Raw genomic sequence first — 27208 nt, forward strand, 5'->3', positions numbered from 1 at the left:
CATTTCAAATTCACCACCCATTAGCTCAGCAAAGTACTTGCATAAACCATTGTTAGTAGCACCAAATATAATATCATCTACATAAATCTGTACAACTAACAAATCAGTTCCTCGTGATTTAAGAAAAAGAGTTTTATCTACTTTTCCTCTTTTGAAATCATTTTTCAGTAGGAACTTTGAAAGCCTTTCATACCAGGCTCTTGGAGCTTGTTTAAGCCCATAGAGAGCTTTATCAAGATTAAAGACATGATTTGGAAATTTAGGATTTTCGAAACCTGGAGGTTGTTCAACAAATACCTCCTCATTTAAGAAACCATTAAGAAAAGCACATTTCACATCCATTTGATAGAGTTTGAAACCCATAAAAGAGGCAAAAGCTACTAGGATTCTAATAGCTTCTAATCTAGCTACAGGAGCAAAGGTTTCATCGAAATCAATACCTTCCTGTTGGTTGTAGCCCTTCACAACGAATCTGGCCTTGTTCCTTATTATAGTGCCATGTTCATCAAGCTTGTTCCTGAACACCCACTTGAGCCCAATGACTTTCTTACCCTTAGGCTTTGGCTCAAGGTGCCAAACTTTGTTCCTCTCGAACTCATTTAGTTCCTCTTGCATGGCAACTATCCAGTCAGCATCTCCCAAGGCTTCTTGATGATTTCGAGGCTCTAGGATGGACAGAAATGCATGGAACGCACAGAAGTTCCTCATCTGCGATCTTGTTTGAGTTCTTTTTCTTATGTCACTGATTATAAGATCAGTTGGATGGGAACTTTTATACTTGAATGTCCTAGGTTGAAATGCCCTAGCAGAAACTCCAATTTGAGGAGCTTCTGGTTCTGTTCCTTCTAATTCTTCTTCTTCTGCTAGTTCCTCATTCACCTGTTCATCTGGTTGAGGAACTTCCTCATTCTCTTGATGATCCTCTTCTGGAGCAGGCTGCTTTTCTTTGGTTTGCTTCTGAGTCTCTTCTTCATCCCTGTCTCTTATCAATCTAATTTCAAAATCATTATCATCTTCTTGTTCCTGTATACTCACAAACTGGTTAACTTCATCAAAGATTATGTGAATGCTTTCCTCAACACACATTGAACTTTTATTGTAAACTCTATAAGCTTTGCTATCAGAGGCATATCCAAGAAATATGGCCTCTTCACTTCTTTCATCAAATTTCCCTAGGTTTTTCTTACCATTATTATGTACAAAGCACTTACAACCAAAGGCTCTAAGATGAGATATGTTTGGCTTCCTTCCCTTGAATAGTTCATAGGGAGTCTTGTTGGTGATACTTCTGATTGTTACTCTATTAAGGATGTATCATGCTGTATTCACGGCTTCAGCCCAGAAGTTCCTTGGCAATCCACTTGCAATCAGCATCGTTCTAGCCATTTCCTCAAGGGTTCGATTCTTCCTTTCTACAACTCCATTCTGTTGGGGAGTCCTTGGAGCTGAGAAGTTATGATTCATGCCATTTTCCCTACAAAACTCATCGAATCTTGAGTTCTCAAATTCAGTTCCGTGATCTGATCTGAGATGGACTATGGAGTGACCACTTATTTTCTGTATTTTCTTGGCAAAAACATCAAACTCGTTAAAAGTTTCATCTTTACTAGCAAGAAAAATAACCCAAGTGAATCTGGAATAATCATCAACAATAACCAAAACATATTTCTTGCCACTCCTGCTTTGAATCCTCATGGGACCACACAAATCCATATGGATTAATTCCAAAGGCTTTGTAGTGCTTACCATTTTCTTCAATTTAAAAGATGAACGAACATGCTTGCCTTTCACACATGCATCACAAACTTTGTTCTGTAGGAACTTGATAATAGGAAGTCCCACAACCAGGTTCCTTGACCTTAGCTTATCCAGTAATGAAAAGCTAGCATGTCCAAAACGTTTATGCCATAGCAGGGGATCATCTTCAACAACACTCAAACATGTAAGGTTATTCCTTGGGATTAAGTTGAGGTCAACTATATAAGTATTCCCTCTTCTTGTTCCTTCTAGAACAACCTTTCCTGACTTATTGTTGATGATGTTGCAAGAGTGAGAAGTAAAACTTACAGAGTTTCCTTTATCACAAAACTGTGATATGCTGAGCAAATTGTGCATTAAGCCTTCGACCAGGAACACATTATCAATGGAATGAGATTTTGATCTTCCAATTTTGCCTTTTCTAATGATCTCGCCCTTCTTATTATCCCCAAAGGTTACTGTTCCTCCAGGGTAGTCTTCTAGTGAGAGGAATTTTGATTTATCACCTGTCATATGCTTTGAACACCAGCTATCGAGATACCACGAGTTGTTCCCCCTCACTAGGACCTGCAAGAAAACTAAGCATTAGGATCAGGAACCCAGGTTTCCTTGGGTTCCTTAGACGTGGATGCAATATCAGTTTTCTTGACCCACACTTGTTTTACATTTCTTTTATCAGCTTCTTCTCTTATTCTACATTCACCATAGATATGACCAGTCTTACCACAAAAAGTGCATACCTTCATGCTAGGAAGCTCAACATATTTCTTTTGCTTACCTTTTCTCTTGGTCATGTAACCAAGGCCTTCAGTTCGTTTTCCTTGAGCTTCAGCTATCCACTTAGGTATGACCTTTGGGTCAATACTTCTATCCTTTCTAGCATTTAGTTTCGATTCAAGTTGATCCTTTGAGTGTTTAAAGTAGAGAGTTCATTTTTCAAATTTTCAAAATCAACATTGAATTTAAACAACTGATCGCTTGAGGAACTGCTAGTACTAATATCAGAATTCATGAGCTTATACTGAGTTAATTCAACATTCAGAAGAATACTTTCATTCTTGATTCTATCAGCTATCTTTGTTATGTGTTTATATTTAAAATCAAGCTCTCTTAATTTGCTTTGAGACTTTGCATAGGTTGTTTCCAACCAAGCACCATGTTCTTTGCAAACCTTAAGAGCTTTTTCACATTTGTTCAATTTCACACAAGTATCTCTAAAGAATTCTTCTTCTTCTAGACATATATCTATTAGGACATCTTTAGAGAGAGTTTTAAGTTGTTTAGGATCAAGAAATACCTCTTTCTAGAGTTCCTCAAGGTAAGCCTTTTCATCATCTGATTTAGCCATCAGACAAAGATTAGCCGTCTCCTCTTCTGGTTTGTCATCCTCTTCTTCTTCACTGTCTGAGACCCCCCAGACTACTATCATGGCCTTCCTCATGTCTGACTTTTGGTAGTTTGCTTTGCTGAATTTTTCTCTTCCTTGTTCCTTAGCCTTTCCTTTTCCTTTATCATTTTCCCAGAGGGGGACAGTCTCTAATAAAGTGATCTAGGAATCCACACTTGTGGCAGCTGTAGTCAGGTTTTGGATTTGAGGTCTTTTTCCCGAAGTTCCTTGAGGTGCGGCCTTTCTTGAACATCTTCTTGAATCTTCGCACAATTAGGGAAGCCTCATCCTCATCTACTTCTGAGTCTTCCTCCTCATTAGCCTTAAGAGCCAATCCCTTGTTCCTCATGGATTCATTGTTGACTCCAAGGTGCAGCTCATAAGTCATGAGAGAACCTGCTAGTTGTTCAATGTTGAACTTGGTAAAGTCCTTAGTTTCCTGAAGGGCTGTCACCTTAGCTCTCCATCTCTCATCTTGCGGAAGACTTCTAAGAACCTTCCTAACCTGCTCATCTGTAGGAATCTGTCTACCAAGGGAAACAACTCATTTATGATGTTAGTAAAACGGGTTAGCATCTCTTGGATGGTTTCCTTAGGTTGCATCTCAAATCTTTCATACTTTGACATAAGCAGATCAATTTTTAAGCTTTTAACCTCATTAGTTCCTTCATGAGTAATCTGTAGCAAATCCCAGATTTCCTTAGCGTTCTTGCACCCCATAACACGATTGTGTTCGTGAGGTCCAAGTCCACAATGGAGCAATTTCACAGCCATAGCATTGATTTCCATTTTATCAAAATCCTCTTTCTCAAATTCAGACATAGGCTTAGGGATTACCTCATTTTGAGCGTTTGTTTTGGTGACTTCGAAATCACCAACCTCGATGACCCTCCAGACTTAGTAGTTCTCCGCCTTGATAAAGATTTCCATGCAGTTCATCCAGTAGGTATAGAACTTGCCGTTGAACATAGGAGGCCTCTGAGTTGAGTATCCTTCCTCGAGCTTTTCATGAGTATTCATTTTCTCCAAGACCTTTCTTCTTCAGGGTTTCCTGATTTTCCTAGAAGTTAGGCTCTGATACCAATTGTTGTTTCAATGAATACTACAAGAAGGGGGGTTGAATTGTAGTATGAGAATTTAACCAAACTTTTTCCGGAATTAAAACTAAGTAAGCTAAAGGAAGAGAAAGATAAACTGAAGGAACTAAAAGATGCAAGAGAGATTTTTACGTGGAAAACTCCTTGGCCCGAACAAGGAGAAAAACCACTACCACTTGGGATTTTGGGAAAAGAATCTTCACTAGAATAGGGCAAATGGTCCTATTACAAACTAAAGACTCAAACTTCAAGTTCCTCAATGATCTTGAAACCCCGAGGAACAAGTCACTCAACTTGTTACTCTTCTCTTCTCTTTCTCTTCTCTATCTCTCTTCTCTTTGTCTTCTCTTTCTCTTTTCTATCTCTTCTCTTTCTCACTTCCCTTTCTCACATACAGAAATTCACTCAAACTTCCACATTCCCCAAATTACAACTCGAAAGATGAATAACTTCCACATTCTCTTTGTTCTATTACAACTCTAGTATAAGAACATAAGAACACTCTATATCACTTATGTGGAATTGACACTGAACTCGAATTAAAGCTTGAAAACTTATGTGAGCAAGGGTGAGTTTTTCCAACTGATTTCAAAGACTATTTATAGATCAAATTCGTTTAGGAAAAACTCCTTTGTGCAGCAAATCCATTACGCCATTACTCCAACCCACTAAGATGAACATGTTCCTAATTTCAAGGAAGCATGAACTCCTTAATGTGCTTTGACCATGATATGAAAGAGATCATGGGGAGTAGGCCGCAAGTTTTTGGAAAACATGGAAGATTTTATTTCCAAAAGATATTTTCGAAAATCAGAAATAAAATAAAATCTTTTTAGTTAAGAAAAAGATAAACGTTTTAAACTTAACTACTTTCCTAAAAATATGCTAGCACAATCTTATCTTTTTAGACCAATTCCACACAGATTTATTGAGTGTAACTTAATATCTTATACTTACATAAACCTAAAATATAAAAATATATTTAGTCTTCATGTCCTCTAATGAGGCTTCTACTCCGAGGCTTCTGTTCCTCAAGGGGAACTTCTCTTCTCTGGTGAAGCTTCTGCTCGGAAGCTTCTGTTCCCTGAGGGGAACCTTCTCTTCTTAAGCCTCCATTTCTGAAGCACCAGTTCCTACAAAGGAACTCTTCTTTTTAGATAGCTCTGTTTCTGGCTTTCCTGTTCCTCATGGTATCTTTGCACGACACTTAATTCTCCTAGTCATTGCATCTGATCACACACTTAAACAATCAAGCTCTTATTAGTCTGTAAGTAAGTGAGGTTGTGTCATCATCAAAATCATTAAGTCCAACAATAAATAGGGACAAAAGCCCCAAATTAATTGATCATAAGAACCCTAAAATCCCAATTTAAATAAATTAAAACCCTAGGTTTTAAAATTATAAAAATCTGAAAATTATAACAACAATTATAATCTGAAATTATTAGTTTAAGACATCAAAAACATGATTTTGATACTTATAAATATAATCTTTATACTACAAAAATCAAAACCCAAAACAATTAAATAATTTTAGACAAAATAAAAAAAAACAAAGGAGAGAGAGAGAGAGAAGGAGCAGCCACGGTGGGCCGCTGCTACTGGAGAGTCGCCGGCGGCTGGGCGGCGGCGGTAGGGTGGCGCCGGTGGTGGCATTGGGCAGCCACAAGGAGGAGGAAAAAAAGAAACAAAAAGAAAAGAAACAAAAAGGAAAAAGAAAAGAAAAATAAAGGAAAAAAAATAAAGATATAAAATAAAGAGAGAAAGAAAATAAGACTAACCTTTTTGTGTGGGGAAAATTTTGAGGATGTATGGGGTATTTATAGGAGAGAAAGTAGTAGGGTAAGTAGGAATATTGAGCTTCATAAAAATAATGGGCCAAAAGAATGAAAAGGGACTAGGCTTTATTTGTATTGACATAAGCTAATAATGGTTCATAAAAACCATAATGTAATAAAATAATTTTCCACCCAAAATAATTTGAAACTTTTTAAAATAAAATCCGGGAAAATACAAATAAATATTATAAATAAAATAAATTTTCATTTATAAAATATTAAAAAATACGGGGTATTACATGGGGCAAGTGGGTAACTTGAGTTGGGCGGAGGTGTCGTATGCCCGTATGCTTACAGCTATGGGCAAAGCGACCCGGGTAATGGATTACGCGGTAGCTGCTGAGGTGCCTCGGATCTCCATTTCGTGGCATGGTCGTATCCTCGAGGTGCGTATCTTAATCTTTTGTATTTTTTCATCATCATTTCGACTTTCGACTTATCGTATGCTTTTTCTTTAGGCTTGGGGGTATTCGTACCTGCCTTTTCTAGCCCCCAGGATACTTGGGGAGGCTCGTTTTCCTATCGGCCATCGTCTGGTCATGATTAGGAAGAAACGAGCGACTTCAGCCGGCGACTTTCGCTAGAGGATACTTTCGGCGACTCATGCGTCGGTGAGTATTTTGACAACACACATGTTCATATGTATGCACATTTTTTGAATGATTTTCTTACGTGGTTGTGTTTTGTAGATCGATCTTCATCCTTGGAGTTTGATCGTCGGGGTCCCTGAGATTGTCCGGGCAGGTATGGTTCGCTGTTGTTTCCGGGCCCTTTATCAGGGACTCCCTGTGCTCCAGAGGACGAACGCTTGGTTCTTAGGCAAGCGCGTTCTCTAGCAGTCTTTGTCCGAGGAGCCTTTGGTTCCTGCGGATCCTTCAATCCGGATGCTGCGTCCGGACCTGCTGTCTACCGAGGATCGAGCTCAGGCGATCCTTGGTTATCCAGCGGAGCAGCTAGTGCTGCCGGGTGCATCTTACCCGACGTTCGTCGCATCCAGGCTGACTCCTTTTCCAGCTTTCGTTCCGGTTAGTATTTTTTCTTTTATTTTTTTCTTTGTTTATTTTTCGAATCCTTGACTCCTTTGTTATCATATTTTCAGCAAGTCGAGCTGGGTGGTTGGGTGCCTTCCACGGCGGAGATCACATATACCAATGCTTTTGGGTCGGTAATTCGTGAGATTCTTCCAGCGGCGGAGGATGAGGACATACCGTTCGTACCGGAGACGATTGAGTCGGTATGTTTATTCTGTACATGTATGTTTCTTTCTCTTTTTTATATATATAATATACATTTGTTTTATAACTATCTTTTATATTTACTTTTTTGGAACAGGTTCCGCGGGAGACCGTGAACGGCATAGTGAGGACTATGCGTGCTTTCCGAGCTACTTATCGGAGAGGCCTCGTGGCTTTGTCATGCCGTGATCATCGGATGGTTGCGGTAAGTTTGTTTGCTCTTTTTTTTGTTCAATGTTATTACACATTTCGTGTATTAATCTTTGTTTTGGATTTTTCAGGATGTACAACAGCCTTCCGGGAGTCGCCGAGCATACTAACTTCCTCTTTTATACATTATTTATTTTTTTTGCTTATGGAAAATGTACATATACACATTTTTTTTTTTTTATTGTTGTACATATGACACATATTTTGTATATATCATATTTTTTCCATAAGTGTTAATAGGCGAAAAAGAAAAAATTTCCGAGGGAGGGAAAGGGTTCCCGACTTACTCCCCCTCGAAAAAATAGCCAAAAAAAGAAAAGAAAAGGAAAAAAAGGAAAAGAAAACCAAAGGGGAAAGAAAAAAGGTAAAAGGAAAAATAAAATAATAAAATAATAAAAAAAACAAAAAGAACTTAAAAGGATGAAGAAGGGAAACAAAACTAACAAAGACAAGCGTATGGATTAGTCATAAGATTTCGTTGATATTCAGTTATTTGATAGTCCGAAATACGAAAATAAACCAACCAACACATCGCGACAAAATAGGGCGCGCGCAACTAGATGGGTTGCGCGCGGCGGCTGCCACGTGCATGTAAATTGGTTGCGTGCGATTGGCGCGCGCAACTAGTGAAATGCGCGCGCCACATGTGGGTGAACTTTCCTTTCGGCAAAAATTGCCAAAAAATTATCCCGTTAGAGTCTATTTAAACTTGGTTTTGTGTAGGCTTTTGATCATCTCACATTCATTCGCTAGTAATAGTATCAAGAAAATCATTGCTCTCTTTTCTACTCGTTCTCTTTTCCTTTTTGAACAATTGTAAAAACCTTTGAGCAACGTTTGAAACAATGGGTCACTTCCCTTCAACCGAGGATTAATTAGCTTTTAAAATATACCACCTTGACCCCCTATTAAGCTATATGCAACTTAATATAAATTTTAATTTTCTCCATGCTGCAGTTAATTATTGGGACTCGAACCACCATCTTTTCCTTTTTAAAGGGGGTGAAATTGTCCCATTAGCTGTCGAGTTTGAGGCTCTACTAGGCTTCCTTGCAAATACTCTCCCCGTGACATATGCCCCTACCTTGTCAGATTCCAAACCTGTTTTTTCAACGATTTTTTGGCTTGAATGACAATGATATGGCCAAAATTGGGACAGAAGAAGGCGTGAATTTAATTCAATTTATTGAACACTTCGTCGCCCCTCGTGACAACTTGACTAAAACAACGTTTTAAAATTCGTGCTTTATGTTTTTGTCTTGTTATCAATTATTTTCTTAGGATTGATAAAGAATACGGAGATTATTCTATGGTGTCCATAGTGGAGCAAATTGAGGGGTGTCATTCACCTGCTCCCTTAGCTCTTGCGAAAACTGTTCTGTGCTTGAATCGCCTTAGAGGAGACCCTAACGAGAACGGTTTCACAGGAAGTCCACTCCTATTACACGTACGTTTTTTTAACGTCGTATTTCAGTGCAATCTTTTGGGATGCGTGCGACTGATTGTCATGCGTGCGCCACCTGCTGGTGTAATATCGCAAATTAATGTTTTCTTCTATTTTTTTTTCAAATTTGGTTCATGAAGCATTTACGAATCGTTGATCAGCCACAAAACCTTAAGGCTAACGGAGTGAGAACGTTCCCTGGTCGTCGCATTCTGTACAAACATAAGAATGAGGAAGAATGGACGTCTTTTTTCAGTCATGGGGTTCCTAACCTACACTTTGTGATTCCTTGGTGGAACATAAGTAGTATGATTGGGAATAGTTTTAATTGTCCCTACATTAGGCTTTTAGGCCTCTCTAGCACTACTTATATCTTTCCTTGCAGGATGATGAGACAATATGGGATGAAACAAATTATTCCCCCACAGGATTGTGATGCCCCTAAGGATGTGAACTTTAAACCTGAACGAATTCCCCGTTGGATGGAATATTGGTCTAGTCTTCCGAAGTGGGTGGTGCAAAATCCCACGGCGAGCATAGTACTATCTTCCTTTTACAAGCCTTGGATGAACGCGGCGGACAAAGGAGAGTTAAATAAGGCTCGATCGCAAAATCAAGCCGCTTCGGCTCGCAATCCACACAAGCCTTCGATGCATTCGGCCACTACTACTCCTCCTAATGGCCAAAACAAAGGAGTGAAAATAAAGTTAGACTTCTCCTCATCACCTAAGGCTCATTCAAGGGAACCCAAAAGAAAGGCTCCTCCTAAACCCGCGCAACAAGGCGTGAAGATTAAGGAACCTTCACAAAATCCTCGCAAGAAGGCTCCAACAAATACAAAGGACAAGGGAATGAGAATTGGAAGGCCCCTATTCCTAAGTTGAATAATAAAGTTTGGGTCAAAAAGAAGGGTGAAGGGGAAAGCTCTAAGGTTGCCGAAAGTACTGCAATGGAAACTACTCCTCCGTCAATTGTGACGATTGAAGACATAGTAAAACCTTAGAGCGTTACACAATATTAGTAGTTTAATAATTTTTTTTTGAATAAAGTGTAATCACTACAATGTTTTTTTTTAATTACTTATTATCTAGTTCTATAATGTCTTTTGAATTTTGATTGGAATAAAAATGAGCTTTCTTTTCTTTATATGACCGAATTATAAAGATTGCCTACGTATTCGTATTACGAAATCGGGTCTTCGTGTAGTTCTTTGCAAAAAAAGTATATATATATGTATATATATATGTATATATATATATATATATATATATATATATATATATATATATATATATTATAATTTTTCTATAATCCTACTTGTAGAAATTAAATGAAAAATTAATTAAACTTTATTTAATAACTTAATCAAGGTTTAATTTTTGTTGTTTCCGAGTATACAAAATGTTTTTAAAAAAACGCCCTTATTTTATCGCTAGTAAAAATCGAAATTTTATTCAAGCGTAAAATTCTGGGTTCGTACTTCGTCATTAGGTGGTGCGAGCAACGTTCAAGGTTGCTCGTGCCTATCGCGCGCAACTGATTTTGTTGCGCGTGACATCTGCGTGCAACTGATCTAGTTGCACGTAACACCTATGCTACGAGTGTTTAAATCATTTTTTTAAAATCATTATTACCCCCCCCCCCAAGTGTGAAGAGGCTTTTCGTGGTGTTCGAAAAAATCTGAACACTTTGAACGGTATAATATATTTTTTTTAATTCTCTCCCCCCCCCCCCCAAGTGTTATGAGCTTTACCGTGTGATTCGGTAAAGTGCATAACACTTAGAATCTTTAATTGAATGCTAATAGACATGATTGTTAATTATGAATGAACGAGTTTATCCGGATTTTTATATGTAATACTTTTAAAGTCGATCAATGTTTATTAATTGACGGATTTCATCGCCACCAATATCCATTAATCGAACGGCTCCTCCTGATAGAATTTCAATTACACGGTACGGTCCTATCCAATTAGGTTTGAATTTCCCTCTTGGATCGGTTGGTGGACCCCTAACCTCTTTTAGTACAAAGTCACCTTCTTTAATATTACGGGGTCGTACCCTTTTGTTAAAGTGCCGCGCGATGCGTCGTTGGTAGACTTGTACATGATGCAAAGGCTTTTAATCATCGCTCATCGAGGAATAAAAGCTCTTCATACCTTGCTAAGTCCATGCCGAAAACTAAGGAGTATGATGCGTAGGGATGGTATTTCTAGTTCAACTAGTTTCAAGTACGATGCGTAGGGATGGTATTTCTAGTTCAACTAGTTGAACTAAGTCCATGCCGAAAACTAAGGAGTATGGAGTTACTCCTATTGATGTTCTTATGGATGTTTTATAACCCCATAAAGCGAAGTGTAGTTTGTTCGGCCAGTCCTTATAGTTTTCTGCCATTTTCTTAATGATGACTGTTATGTTTTTATTTGCCGATTCTACTGCTCCATTCATTTGGGGTCTATATGGAGACGAATGATGATGTTTTACTTTATAACGAGCCAAGAGGGTCTCAACTTCTGCTTTGAATTGAGATCCCCGGTCACTAATTAGTTCATGTGGAACTCCATATCTACAAAATATGTTTCGTTCGAGAAACTTTGCGAGATGTTTAGAAGTGATATTAACGTAAGAAGCGGCCTCGATCCACTTAGTAAGTAATCGATGGCTACTAGTACGTACTCGTGTCCTCCTGCTCCTGTTGGAGAAACTTTTCCAATTATGTCAATTCCCCAAGTCGAGAAAGGCCAAGGGGAAGTGAGGTTATATAGTTCGGACGGTGGAAGGTGTTGTAACACTATTAGAAAAACTGCTATTTGTAACTGGCATTGACTTTTTGTAACTGGCATTATTGGTTGCGAATGCCACCGTTACAACTAGTGAAAATTATTCGTAACTGGCTAATGTTAGTTACAAATAATGTACTATTCGTAACTGGCTTAACCTAACGCCAGTTACAAAAAGTCTATTTTCCAAGTAAGAAAGCATACTATTCGTAACTGGCATTACGTTATGCCGGTTGCAATTGGGGTATTATTAGTAACTGGCAAATCTTAACGCCAGTTACGAATATATTTTTTTATTTTTTTAAAAAAATACTGAGTAACTAGCATTAGATTACGCCAGTTACTAATAAATAAATAATTTTTTTTTATAAATATTTGATTCGAATACAAAAATGGTAGTATATCCTACCAAACGACCCATCGTCAAATGGGTTACAACCTGTTACAATTCAACCAACAAAACACGTAATTCGAATACTTCCATATAACTTAAATTCACCCACAACATACAATACAAACACTCCAAATAATTCCACACAACTTGAATTATTCATCCACAACCATACAATACAACAAAATTAACTATACTTTAATTTCCAAAAAACAATTAAAACTTGAATAAAAAAAATCACTGATTTATAATTTAGAAATGTAATAACTATAACCAATAGGCTAAATAAAAGTAGATATATAGAAATGTATTATATAGAAAAGTAGATAACTAGTCTTTCAACAAAAAATTAAGCCTAAAAAACTTAGCCCATTGTTCTCGAATCTCATCTAATTCTACGTCGTTGTAGGCTGTAAGTCTTGCCAAATACTCCTGCAAATATAAAAAAAAAAAAAAAAAAATACTTGTCTATTATACTTTATAAAAATAAAACATCAACCAAAACTCGTATAAAGCATTTTAGCTTGCAAAGAAGAGGTAAATTCATCAATAACCTCTTTCAAATTACCCTTGCAATCGCTACGGAAAGATACTAACTCATACATATATCTCATTACATAATAAGCACATTCGGTACCACCACATTGTTGAGCACAATAATTCAAATAAACATAGTACAATTATTTAATAAATTAAATAGTACTTTCATTACTAATAGAACGAAAAAGCAAAATTATACGCATACCTCCATTCTTATGTGTAGTAACTGTGGCTTTGAAAGCATTTCCTTTAAGGTGTGACCTATATACATTGTAAGGTCTAAAAAAAATCACAAAAAGCATTAGATTAGACGAATGAAAAATAACTTTTAATTACATGCATATGAGTATGTAGTCTATTTAACTAGGAATGTTGTGTACTAACAGCTTCATTATTTTGGACAACTCTGAGTTTCAAGCGTTCGGAGGTGATTGAATAATAGAATCAAACTCATACACAAGACTCATACGCAAATCAATCACATAGAGTACCCAATGGTTCATACATTTCAAGAAACTTATTTGTATTAATCACATAATTAAAATAAAAAAAGGAAAATGATAAACATAGTCCTAAGGGCTATGAATAAGAAGTTAAAAAAGGAAATATTATTGAGGATAAAGTAACATTAATTACATTGATCTGCGCGTGATTTTGTCACGAATTCCCAACTTAATTTCATTTTAGGAAGTATATTAAATGCTTATATATAGCCCTAGGGCTACATATAGAATTATCCATAAAAAAATTATGAAAAAAGTAAGGATTTCAAGGATCAGTAGTACATACTCTTCCATATATGGAGCCAAAATGAATTTGCATTGTGCATCCTTTTTCCTTAATTCGGTGAGAAAAGCATTTTTCAAATGCATTTGGACTTCAAGGAAATATTTCTTAATTTCAGCTGCAGAAATTTTTTGGGGGCACAAGAATTTGATTTTAGTCTTTTGAAATAATGAGATATGCTCTTCAATTAAGTACCTGCATATTACAGAAAAAATAAATAATTAGTATAAGAAAAGGATCTAATCAAATATATTTCATAGTGAAACAAATTCAAATAACTTAAATGTATGTTAGTATTTACAATATGTAGACATGGATTAATGAAATATTAGCCCATGCTCCTCGTAGTAATTCAGAGACATCATCACTAGTAACATAAATTTGTGTGTCTTCCTCTTGATAAAACAATGGAGCCTTCAATGGAATTGTCGTAGTATCATAATCTCCCAATCCTGAAGTCATGCAATAATACAACATAGAACACTGTTCATCGAGACTCTCAACAATATTTTCTGGAAAAATTAAGCCTTTGCCTTTAATAGTTGAATGCTCTGAGTTATTAGGTCCGCAACTATCAACTTTCTCTTTGGTTTGCACCAATTCATTATCCGTCTTTTTGTCAAAGTCATAACCTTCAAGAAAAGATAAGTATTAATATAATTTAGTTACAAATATCTTAGATCATTACGTGCGTTTAATGTATTACCTCATCGGTAAAGAAAACTAAATCTGCAGGCCACCCCAAAAAATAACCTTCCGCCAGACCCAACTTAGTGATACCGTCATCAGTCTCTTCCAAGAGATTTAGGTGAGAATAATCACTATAAACATGGTCAACACTAACTCTATAGATTTCACGGTTCATTTTCTTGTTATGAGTCTCTCAATTAGGACAAGGTTCTGCCGTTCCATCGGCCACAATCAATGAGTTCCCACTGAACTCATCAATTAAAGCAAGACGACATTTAGTTGAGACCTACATAATAGTGCATGTCGTAAGAAACATGAAAGCATAATCCACAGTTAACAACTAATAAGTATGACTAATAAAAAGTTCGAGATCACACATAAAATAAGCAATCAAATAAGTTCAAGATCACACATAAACATGAAAGGTAGGAAAACCATTGTGGAATTGGACCCTGTAAATGATTTTCTCCCAGATAAAACCAAGCTAATTGGTCATATTGACAACCTAGTGTGGGATTGGACCTGTTAAAGGTTTTCAAAAAGATTGAGATATGAAAGCTTAGTGAGATTAGCAAGAATAGACAGATCATTCATATTGATCGAATTCAAGACAAAAATGCGACCTAGACCTAAGTCGGTCAGTTCTTTGAGCTTAGGTAACGAGGAGCGCATGTCACCAGTTTTCACATTAAGACTCGAAATGCCAATCATTTAAAGTTGAGTTAAATTTTTCCAGAGAATTGGCAATCCCATAGCCTCAGTCTCTCTAAGGGACCAAAGTTTCTAATGGAAGACAACAACTCTCCAGATACAGCAGTGGCAGAAAGGTCCAGAATTTCAAGAGGGTGGGTGCTTGATTGAAACTCAAGAAAATGTCCAGTTATTTTCCTGTTAGAACTCAGAACAAGTACTTCAAGATTTGGCAAAAGAAAAACACTACCTGGAAGTTCACCATATAAATCGCAGTACATAAGAGAAACGGCTTTTAAAGAAGTTAGATTAGTCAAGAAACTTGGAAAAGTAGAGGATATGTCAACCCAATCAAGAAAGAGTTGGTTTAATCCTGTTAAATTCTGTACCAGATTACGCAGATTAGGATTATAAAGCTTAAGATTAAGCTGAGTACTTGATTTTGTATAAAAATACAGTTACTAACAAAGGTTTGAAGAAAGGAGATTAAGGGTATTTTCTTAGCCCTTGCACTCAACTAGATGTTGCAGCTTGATATATGGAGTCAATTTATTTTAAGAGAGGTGGGGGAGATGGAGTAATGCATTAGCAGATAAGCCAAATAGTGAAAATGCCTAATTAGTACAGGACAACTACTTTCTTTATCAAATATCAATATATTCTGCAACGACCATAAACACACCACTCAATATAACTCATACTCAAGAACTCATTGCATACTAGATATGAGTAAGTGTCCTAAGAATCTTTAACCTAAGAGAAGAAAAAGATCATAGCTCCGTACCCATGTCAATGTCGAAGACTCAACATGAGGATTTGAAATAAAGTAAAAGGTCCAAGCAACAAATATTGTACTAGAGTATGCAAAGCAAGTTCAAATAAAAGTAAGGTCTAACTAACAAAGCCCTAACTTACAACCAAAAACAATTCAGTTCTAATTTTCAGTTCTGAATTCAGTTCTGAAATTCAGCTCTGAATTCAGTTTTGATTTTCAGTTTTGAGCTTCAATTCTAAATTTCAGCTTTGAATTCAGTTCTTGAGTTTTTTTTAGTGTTTGAATATGATTGAGTTGCATGAATAGAGGCCTTAGGTCTTTGCAAGATGTTATACAAAAGGTGTTCATGTATTGATGAACGGATTGTGAGAAGTTGAACTAGGCTCTGTTATACAAAACTGTTGTCTGTTTTTTCGCTCCCAATGACCTTGTTTGGAAAATATGTATTTAGTCTATTTTTCCCTAGGCTTCTTTCTTTGTACAAATACTGCTTTTAGGTGGAATAGGCCTCTGGCCAGTGGGCTTGGGAGGGTTTATAAGGGTCAGGCAAGGGGGGAGGGGGTTGCAGGTTGGAACCTTGGCTTGAACTGATTTAGAAACCAGTTGAGCCGGTTTAGATGGACCTAGTGCTATTAACAGAAACTTAATGAAGCAAGCTATATAGCATATGCTTTTCCAACTGCCAAGGAACTTAGTTTCCTTTATCACAGGCTTATGAGTGACTAAAAATTGAGTTCAGTAGCCAGTTAAACCTAGAAACCAATCCAACAAATTCACCACACATTAAACTTGGAAACCAATCCAACAAATTCCCCACACATTAAACCTGGAAACCAATCCAACAAATTCCCCACACATTAAACCTGGAAACCAATCCAATAAATTCACCCTTAAAAATGCATAAACATCAGCGAAATATTAAATATATGTGAGTTATACATATTACATACAGTAAATAGTTGAGTAGGAGTAGATATGCAAGCATTGGCACCATTTATCAGCAACTCGGCCAACTTAAGCCAATTAGCCACACATGCAGCAAAGTAATCAGCAACTCAATCAACTTAAGCCAATTAGACATAGACAGCAAATTCTATGAAGGTATTCAGTTCTGAAATTCCACGCGCTCTATTTTATGCCAATCAGAAGTCGCAACATATTATGAAGGTATTCAGTTCTGAAATTCAGCTCTGAATTCATCTCTAAAATTCAGCTCTATATTCAGTTCTGAAATTCAGCTCTGAATTCAGTTTTGAAATTCAACTCTGAATTCAGTTCTGAAATTCAGCTCTGAATTCAGTTCTGAAATTCAGTTCTAAAGTCATTTCTGAATTTCACCTCTGATTTCAGTTTTGAGCTTCAGTTCTGAAATTCAACTTTGATTTCAGTTCTGATTTTCAATTCTGCATTCAGTTCTGAAATTCAGCTCGTGTGATAATAATTAAGAGTTCAATTACTCAGTCAAAATGGAAGGTTTACCTCTAACAAACGAGGACTTAGCTCCATTGGATTTGTCGAGAGGAAGATGGGGAAGTTTAAGCATCATTACTTGCAAATCATGACCAGTCATGTGTGGTATGAAAGTAGAGAAATAAGATTTTACAGCTGTTGCAATGCCTTCCTTTATTTTTTCTTCAAATTCTCGAGTTAAGTTCTCTTTCATATCATTTAGTTCTTGTAATGAGCAACCACTTTTAGACATGTTTTTACCTTTTACCGGGCCAAATGCTTTTCTATAGCCGACACCAATCCCAAATCCACCAAGTCCTTTGACAAATCCACGATGGTCCTCTTTCCCAAATGCCAAAGTAAGGGCATCAACGCCTCGCTCTGATTGTTTAGACACTACTTCCTCGGATTCCTTGGCTTGTTTTTGCAAGTTCTCTTCCTATTTGACAAAACATAGAAAAAGTTAATTAGATGCCCTGAAATCTGTAATGTCAGTAGATTTCTTTGTTTTGATAAACTATGACATACAACTATATTGGCAATTCGAATAGTCTCCGTATCCTTTGGGTCGATGCCCCATGTTCCATCTGGCAACCGCTTTTCATGAGCTAAAACAACTCAAGAGCTCGACGATCAAAAATAGAACCAGTTAATGTACTGCTCTGGGAAATGTTGCCACTAGTTGAAGATTCTGCCAGAGCGGGAAATCTATTTTCAAGTCTCTTTTACTTATTCCAAATCATCCGAGCTCTTTGAAAACTGTTTCGACCCAAGTGATAGCGACATTTGTTTAGCTTTGCATTTTCCCTCCCCTTTTCACTCTTTTCCTATGTTTTTTTTTTAAAGAAAAGAGAGTTAAACAATATCATATTCTTCACAATCAGTTTTTGTTTGATTGATTAACAGTACATGTGAATATGTAGTTACCTTGAATTCTGCTAAGTTACTATATATTTCGAATCTCTTCCATTTCTCCTCTGTAAAGTAACCTTCATACACTTCCCATGGCTTCATACTTGCTTTAGGCGAAGTGGCCGGGTATGGGTTTTTAAAAGTGATGAATCATGCCCTTAAATTCGACTTGTGACAACTGGATCGCGAAGCCACAGCACTATGAAACCTTTTTTGCCTTTCTCCACTTGGATCCTCAATGTGGAACATTCGCTGTGGATTAAAAAAAAGTTTAACTAATATTTTGAATAGCAACATGACTAACTAGTAAGTGAATAACCTATTAGAAATAATTTATACCTTTGTCTCCTCCCATATATTTTCCCGATCCACTTTATCTATTTTTGGATACTCATTCGCAGTGATGTCTAATCTCTTAGCACATGCACCAATTTGTTTGCCATAAGCTGGTTCCCACTCACCAGTAGGCAAATCAAAATCATTAAATTCAAGCACCATAGGCTTACTTGATTGTATTGCCTTCGATGACCCCCTACTCCTCTTCTTAGATGATGTGGCTTGCAAAGCAACATCTTGGTTTGCGGAAGTTTGCTCTAGACTTTGTTGATTGACCATACTTATGCTCCTTGATCTAGAAGTGCCTGCATAAAACAAAAGGCAGAAACTGATAGAATTAAATATCACATGAAAAGAGCTATATTTTTACAGATTATAAAAGGTTGCTTTCTACAAGCAAGTAACAAAGCAAGCTAAATTAAATTCTAAATGCAACCTGCATAGACATTATTTATCAATTCCCGGAGTTATAATACCATAAAAAAACAGTCAAGCTTGTGCTGCATATATAAGAACTATGTAAAATTCTATTTAATCTGTCAAAGCTCAAAAGACTAAAATCCAAGTGAAAATGGATATTCTATAGTCATTTAACATTATTGGTCTAGCATTACAGTTACAAACTAATCGAAGAATTAAAAAGAACTACATATTGATAAAAAATGAAGCCTGGGTATCAAAATATTCTCCCTCTTCATGGGCATACTCTTTATCAGCAACAATGTCTTCCCCCTCTCTTAGAGGTTGAACCCCAATAGATAGAGGTGGTGTATCATCAAATAGGTCATACTCTTTCTCATCGACAGCATTTTCGACACCAACAATTCTTCTCTTGCCTTGAACAACAACCTGCCAGTGATGATCCCTTATACAGAAAATTTGTTTAGCTTGTGAAGCTAAAACAAAGGGCTCCTCGCCATCAACAAATCGACTTGAATCCACTAAAGTAAAACCAAAATAGTTCATCTATCTTTTTGCCTCGCCGGTTGTCAACCCACCTGCATCGAAAAACAGGAACTACAAAAGCAACATAATTCAGCTCCCATATCTCTTGAATGACCCCATAATATGACTGTGTTGCATTAATAGGCCTAGCATCCTTAGAGCTTGAGTATTCCGTAGAAGATGTGACAACCATAACACCACTATTTTGATGTACACTCTTATCATCTTGGCGACAAGTGTAGAAATAATACCCATTGATGTCATAGCCTTCATAAGTGTTCACAAACAATTGAGGACCCCATGAAAGCCATCTGATCGTATTAGATACATTATTATTCGGTTGCCTCAACTCACACTTCACTTGGTTTTGAAACCATTCAACAAAAGAATGATTATGTTTTTGCATCAAAGCATATGTCCCTATTCTTGGATTCATTCTTTTTAAATAATTGAGATGAGTTTCTATATAAGGATGGACTTCTAAAAGGTTTTGAAGGACATAACGACGAGCTTTCTGGATTCTATCTGATGGAGGCTTCACAAATTGACGACCGATTGTCCCTTGCCCTTGAAGTATGCCCTCATGACGAGATGTTGGAACTCTAATTTCTTTAGCCTTAGCTAAGAGCACTTAACAAAAGTTACCAGCCTCTTCTGCCATGGTACCTCGAATAATACTACCTTCTGGATGTGCTTTGTTGGTTGCCTTTTCTTTCAAAGTTCCCATGTGTATCTCATAAGGGTACATCCATCTCAAAAAAACCGGGCCACATTCCTTGATTTCTCGTACTAGATGGAAAATCAAATGAACCATTATGTAAAAAAATGAAGGAGGAAAATACATCTCAAATTTGCATAATATTTCTACAACATCAGTTTGCATTTCATCAAGTTTATCTAGATCAATCACCTTGCTACATATGGCATTAAAAAATAGGCAAAGTTTAACAATGGTGTGTCTAACATGTTTTGGCAAAAGACCTCGAAGTGCAATAGGCAACATCACTTGCATCATGACATGGCAATCATGGGATTTCATACCAATTAATCTCTTATCAGCCATTGAAACTAGACGCTTAATGTTCGACGAATACCCTATAGGTACTTTGATGCCGTACAAACACTCACAAAATATTCTTTTCTCCTCTCTAGACAATATGTAGCAAGCTCGAGGAAAATATGTCTTTTTTGTTTCGGTATTTTCCTCGGGCCATAACTTTGGTCGAATATTTGCAAGCTTCATGTCTTTCCGCACTTCTTTAGTATCCTTTTTCTTGTTAGGTATATTCAATAATGTCCCGATGATTGAATCGCATACATTTTTTTCAATATGCATGACATCAAGACAATGTCTAACAGACAAGTGTTTCCAATAAGGAAGAGTCCAAAATGCAGACACCTTTTTCCAAAGACCCTTCTTAGTGGTAAGTTTACCAAGTTTCCCGAAAACTGTCTCAACATCTTTGATTTGCTCCAACAACTCTATACCACTAAGTGGCTCACGCAACCTCCGTTTCTCCAGGAACCCATTGAATTCATCTTTTTTCTTACGTTCAGGGTGATCCCGACGAAGTAGTCGTCTAGTATGCATTTATACATCCTTTCCAAAATTCTTGAGGCGTTTGGGTTCCATTTCGTCCTCACAAATGAGGCATGGTTTCTTCCCTTTGCTTTGTACCCAAACAAGTTTCCATAAGCCGGGAAATCACTTACAGTGCAAATAATTATGGCACACAAAGTAAAATTTGTACTTGTATGGGCATCGAACATTGGAACACCTTTATCCCATAACAATCTCAAATCCTCTAAGAGGGGCTCCAAGTAGACATTTATGTCGTTACCATGTTGTTTGGGACTCGATATTAGAAGCGACAACATGATGTACTTACGTTTCATGCATAGCCAAGGAGGCAAGTTATAAATCGACAAAAGCACCGGCCATGTGCTCTGTTGAGAGCTAAGGGTACCGTAAGGATTCATCCCGTCGGTACTTAATGCAAGTCTCAGGTTCCTAGCCTCTTTACCAAACTCAGGAAATGTATCATTAATATGTTTCCATTGCTTCGTATCAGCGGGATGCCTAATGTACCCATCTATCTTCCTCTCTTGTGCATGCCATTCCAAGTTTTTTACATCATTCTTGATTGAAAAAAGTCGTTTAAACCTCGGTATTATAGGCAGATATCATAACACCTTAGCTGGTGGCCACTTCTTGCGATTGAGTTTTGAACCCTCGCGCTAGTAGCATGATACACCGCACTTTGGACAAGCATCAAGGTTTTCATATTCATTTCGAAAAAGTACACAATCATTTAGACATGCATCGATCTTCGTGTACTCTAGACCTAAGGGACACAATAGCTTCTTTGCATAGTAGGTAGACTTAGGAATGTCATTCCCTTCAAGAAGCATGTTTGATAAAGCTTCTAACAACGAATTGAAACTTGTATCAGTCCAACCGTTCTTCGCTTTCAAGTTAAATGGTTTCATACCACACTAATTTCCTTCCACTTCTTCACATTGTTGCAATCACGACAAGGGCAAAAGATTGTTTCCCCTTTAGAAGTCCTCTGGTGTTCTATAGCAATTCTACAAAATTCCTCAATCCCGTTCAAGAACTCGGGTTAAGTTCGATTTTCAACATACATCCAATCACGATTCATTTCTGACTACAAATTATAGAAAAAGAAAGCATATAACTATTAGAACAAGTACATTAGAAACAAACAAATACAATTACATTATAAAATTCATTTCCCCAAAAATTGGGGTGTTTACTCAAACATGTAATTCTATTTGATTTAATAATTCAGGGACAGTCAGATATTGATCTCAAGAGGCCGGGAGACAGTAAAGTTGCTGCAGTTTAGGCTTTGTTATAATGTTCTGATTTAGATATGATATAGTGCAAGAGATGCATACTAATTAATATAACTTGCTCACAACATTATTTTTACAAGTATTCTAATAAAAAAATTCAATTAGGCCTACTAAACAGGCAAAGCTGCTATATACTCCGAGTTGGACACCCTATACAGTATATTGATGTAAAAACTCTCTCACAGTTGATTGTTTTTTAGAATTTCTTAGTGAAAAAACCTATGTTCAAAACAATTCTGCCACCATCTAGCAACTAAGACACAAAATTACTGCAGTATAATAACCATTAAAAATAATGGATTCAAAACCAGGTACTTATATCTGAAATTTGGCTGTAAAATTATTGTCTGACATTTTATAGTAAAACCAATTTAATTTGGTTATATGAAATTCTGCAGGATCCTGCTAAGAAAGAGTTTACAGAGGAGTTATTTTACTAAGCATGATCAATAATGTAATAGTATGATTAGAGGACTACAACAGCCACATCAAGAGAGACAAAAAGGAAAAGAACAAGAAATAGCTTACAAAACTAACATCCAGAAATAATTTTCTTGGTTTTCAATAATAAAATTAATCAAGTAATTGACAACAACAATATTCAATTCGAATTTTAGGGCTTGACTGAATTAAGAAAAGGGATAGTTACAAGAACCCTAATTCGAAAATTATGTACCTTTAAACCTCAATAGAAGCAATGTTGGTGAACCCAAAATTCGAAAATCAGCAAAAAAAAACGTTGGAGAAGCTGTAGGTTGAAGCCGTTCATCGTAATGGAGGAGTACTTGCCAAGAACAAAATCGAAATTACTTAGACAACTGATCAACAACAAAATAAAATTCGAATTATAAAACTATAATTGAATAAAGAAAGGGAAAATTACTAGAACCCTAATTCGAAAATTCATACCTTAAAACCTTGATGTAGAACCACTAACGCTGAACCACAATTCGAAAAAACTAAAACAATGTTGATTGGAGTCAGCTGGAGCGAAGGACAAATTGTAGAAGGAACCGAGGAAGAAGCTACGGAGGAGTTTTCTCCATGAAATTGGGTTTTAGCGAGAGTGAAAGTGTTGAAGCGAAATTCTTCACCAAAAAAAAAAAAAGTGTTGGAGCGAAAATAAAGTGAAAAAAAAAAAAATTAACTCTTTTGTTTGTTTTCAAAAGTATAGTAACTTCATACTTGTAACCAGCGTTTGTAGTTAGTTACAAACATATTAAGTCAAAATTTCTTTGACTTAATATTTGTAACTGGCGTTTGTAAGCTACTTACAAACTTTTTAGTCAAAGGTTCTTTGACTTAATATTTGTAACTGGCGTTTGTAAGTTAGTTATAAACTTTTTGGTCACAGTTTCTTTGACTTAATATTTGTAACTGGCATTTGACTGGTCAGTTAGTAATAAAAACTTCAAACAATGATAAACCACATATTCGTAACTGGCACTTATTTAGTCAGTTACTAATGTCATGAAATTAGTAACTGCCATTATCTTAGTCAATTACTATTAATGCTTTCGTTACTAGCATAACATACGCCAGTTACTAATAGGGCGTTACAATAGCATTTTTTCTACTAGTGAAATTAGCGAACATTTGGTACTCTGGACATTTCTTGACATATTATATGCAATTATGTTCCATTGTGGACCAAAAGTACCCTTGTCGAGAGATTATTTTAGCAAGCATTTTTCCATTCATGTGAGGTCCAAAAACACCTTTGTGAGTATTCTCCATTAGGCGTGTGGATTCTGGGTGGTCTATACACAATAAGCTTTGACCATTGGGTCCTTTTTTGCATAATTGACCATTTAATAAACCATATTGGGCTGCAAGTGTTCTTAAAGCTCGTTAGTCTTTTGATGAAGTATTTGCAGGATATGTGCCATGAGTAATGTATTGGAGGATATGATCATACCAAGTACTTTCCCCTTCGATGTCATTCATTTCCTCTATTGCGTTGCAATAAGCTGGTTCGTCTCTTCTATCAATGTACAATGACATCATATTTAAGTGATCTGGAAAGTTGATCATTGAGGCTAATTTTGCTAGCGCATCGGCAAATTGATTCTCATCCCTTGGGAGGTATTTGAAATCAATATAATCAAAATGTTCGATGAGTTGCTCTAGGTGTGCTTGGTATAATATCATTGTGGAGTTCTTAATTTTCCATTTTTTAAGTATATGATTTATTATCAAGCTGGAATCTCCATATACCTTTAATTTTTGCACACCTATGCTATCTGTTGCTTCTAGTCCAATAATGCACGCTTCACATTCCGCGGCATTATTAGTAACCTCAAAGTCTAGTTTGACAGAGATTGGAGTATGTGCTCCCTCTGGACTTCTGAGTAACACTCCCACACTACATTGATTGGATGCACCGTCGAAGTACATTACCCACTTGTCATCTTGTGTCATGAGAATCTCTTCATTTGGAAGATGAGTAGTTTCTGCATGACTTGTTTAAATAGGATATTGAGCCAGAAAATCAGATATTACTTTTTCCTTTTATTGATTTTTCAAGAATATATTTTAGTTCGAATTCGGCCAACATTACCAACCATTTGGATATTCTTCCTTGTATGGGTGGTTGTTCAAACAAATACATTATCAGATTTTGTTGTGAAATCACATGAGTGGTGTGGGGTAGCATATAATGTCGTAATTTTTTAGTTGCCCACACTAATGCTAAACTTGTTTTTTCCAAGGTGTTATATTTTGTTTCATATTGGATGAACTTTTTGCTTATATAATATATTGCACGCTCGACTTTTTCTACCTCTTGTGCTAACATGGCTCCTGTGGCCATATCTGTAATGATGATGTATAGCCTAAGAGATAGTTTGGGTACTGGTGATGCTAAAACTGGTGGACTTTTGAGATAATCTTTGATTTTCTCAAACGCCTCTTGGCATTAATCGTCTCATTCATGTTTTTCCTCTTTTTTCAATATTTTAAATATTGGCTCACAAGTCATCATCAATTTATTAATAAATCGACTAATGTATGATAGTTTGCCAAAGAACCCCCTAATTTATTTTTCTGTTTGAGGGGGAGGCATATCAACAATTGCCTTTATTTTAGAGGGATCGATCTCAATACCACGTGTGCTAACTACGTACCTGAGTAACTTGCCAGAAGTCACTCCGAAGGCGCATTTTTGTGGATTTAATCGCATTTATATTCTTTTGTGCGAGTGAAGAATTTGCGTAAAGCTTTTATGTGTCCCATTCTATCTCTAGACTTCACAATCATGTCATCCACATACACTTTTATTTCTTTATGCATCATATCATGCAAGAGAGTCATAGCCGTTCTTTGGTACATAGCTTTTGCATTTTTTAGACCAAATGGCATGACGGTATAGCAATATGTACCCCAAGGAGAAATAAAGCATGTCTTTTCTTCGTCTTCTTTTGCCATTAGAATATGGTTGTAACCTGTGTATCCATCCATAAAGGACAACATCGCATGTTCAGCTGTGTTATCTACCAATATGTCAATATGAGGTAAAGGAAAATCGTCTTTAGGGCTAGCCTTGTTGAGGTCCCTAAAATCGACACACATGCGAACTCGTCCATCCTTTTTAGGGACTGGGACGATGTTCGCTACCCATTTTGGGTAATTACATATGCGAATAAAACCTACGTCTAATTGCTTTTGTACTTCTTCTTTTATTTTCAAAGTGATGTCAGGTTTCATTCGTCGAAGTTTTTGTTTTACTGGCTTAGAGGTAGGGTTCAAGGGAATGATATGTTCCGCAATTTCCCTATTTATTCCAGGCATGTCCTTGTATGACCAAGCGAACACATCTTCGAATTCTTTGAGCGTCGATATGAGGATCGATCACTCTTCCGGATTTAAGGTTAAGCCAATTTTGACTTCCTTTTTGTTTTCATTAGTTCCTATATTAATTGTTTCAGTTTCTTCAATTACAGGATTCTTTTATTCTCGTTCATTCATTAATTCAACTAGTTTGTTAATGTTATCATCTTCATTAGATTGATTATTATAGCATTCAAAAGATTCAAGAGAAGGCATATACTCGGAAATAGAGCTCATATTATTGAAATCAAAAGAAAGTACATCAAGAGGAGGATCCTTTTTGGGATCCTCATCCTTAGAACTAGAAAATAAAGACTTAATAATGGCCACAAGGCCTAAATTTTCAGCTTCCTTAAAATCTAGATTAGACTCATCATCAGATTCTTCGAACATCTCCCCTTCGCCTGTGGTGATCTCCAGCTTGTCACCTTTATGGTTAATCCACTTGAAAGTCTTCCTCCATCCATGCTCGAAGTTTCATTGAAAAGGGTGATCAATGAGGTTGGGTCAAAAGCTTCATCTTGGATAGCATTTTGATTAGTCATTGTAGCAACATGGTTTTGCTCTAGTCCAAACAGCAAGTTAAATGCTTGCCTATCATATCACCCCTAGAGTTGGGTGTTTTGATTGAACGATTCCGAAATATTCATTCAAGAAGTAGCAATCGTGGAATATTTCGAATCCAGGCTTCTTGATGCCTTCTAGAACTAATGGTTCTGGAAAGTCATAGCATGGGTAATCTTCTCCCTCCTTAACAAATTGACCGTTGAGGGTTTGATTGTAGGATGGGAGTAAAGAGATTATCCCTTTCTTATTATTGTCTCTACGTGCTTTGATCTTAGCATCGTGAGACTCGAGTTCTTCTTTGGTTGGCTTATATCCCAATCCAAAAGAAAAGCTTTTCTTTGGGATAGGAAGTAAAAGAGATTTTTTTATTCCTATTCCCAAAGGCATCCCAGGAAAGTAACTACTCTTGAACAAGATATTGTTTACTATTGGGGTGGAATATGGATCAAGATTGAATGGTTCACCAAGGCTTTCCTCCATTTCTAGTGTGCAAATTGCCTCTACAGCGAATCCCCACATGTCCTCTTCATCATTATCGGTTTATTTCAAGAAGTGATTTATCGTTTATTGCTATTTTAAGAGGAGAAGCATGTATAATCATAGGAAGACCTCGATAGTTCAACCTAATCATTTGATGGAGCGAGGATGGTATTGGTCCAAGCTCATGTAT

At 36.6% G+C, this 27208-nt stretch overlaps 1 protein-coding gene across 3 annotated transcripts; it reads right to left on the reverse strand.

Annotated features, from left to right (window-relative positions):
- Positions 1-12256: 12256 nt before the first annotated feature.
- Positions 12257-23245, reverse strand: LOC145585063 (uncharacterized). Of its 3 annotated transcripts, none has more exons than XM_081641811.1 (9): positions 23053-23245; positions 22820-22927; positions 18322-18623; positions 17998-18234; positions 17101-17509; positions 13768-14098; positions 13470-13661; positions 12886-12941; positions 12257-12572 (listed from the first exon to the last, which is right to left on the reverse strand). In XM_081641811.1, the coding sequence occupies exons 4-9, from the start codon at positions 18082-18084 to the stop codon at positions 12526-12528; spliced, it is 1122 nt and encodes a 373-aa protein (XP_081497937.1). In that variant the 5' UTR covers positions 18085-18234; positions 18322-18623; positions 22820-22927; positions 23053-23245; the 3' UTR covers positions 12257-12525. The 3 variants fall into 3 exon arrangements, with proteins under 3 accessions (XP_081497937.1, XP_081497935.1, XP_081497936.1); XM_081641809.1 differs by having other exon boundaries at positions 12258-12572; positions 12886-12959; XM_081641810.1 differs by having other exon boundaries at positions 12258-12572; positions 12886-12959; positions 22820-22961.
- Between the last annotated feature and the right edge of the window lie 3963 nt (positions 23246-27208).

Source organism: Chenopodium album, chromosome 16 (assembly GCF_948465745.1).
Source record: "Chenopodium album chromosome 16, dcCheAlbu1.1, whole genome shotgun sequence".
NCBI classification, from domain to species: Eukaryota; Viridiplantae; Streptophyta; class Magnoliopsida; order Caryophyllales; family Amaranthaceae; genus Chenopodium; species Chenopodium album.

Coding starts and splice junctions, on each gene's coding strand:
- LOC145585063 (XM_081641809.1), bottom strand. CDS start 18,084: ATGAAGCCATGGGAAGTGTATGAAGGTTACTTTACAGAGGAGAAATGG. Junction 13,662..13,767: donor TTAATCCATGTCTACATATT/GTAAATACTAAC, acceptor TGTAATATGCAG/GTACTTAATTGAAGAGCATA. Junction 12,573..12,885: donor TACTACACATAAGAATGGAG/GTATGCGTATAA, acceptor TTATATTTGCAG/GAGTATTTGGCAAGACTTAC.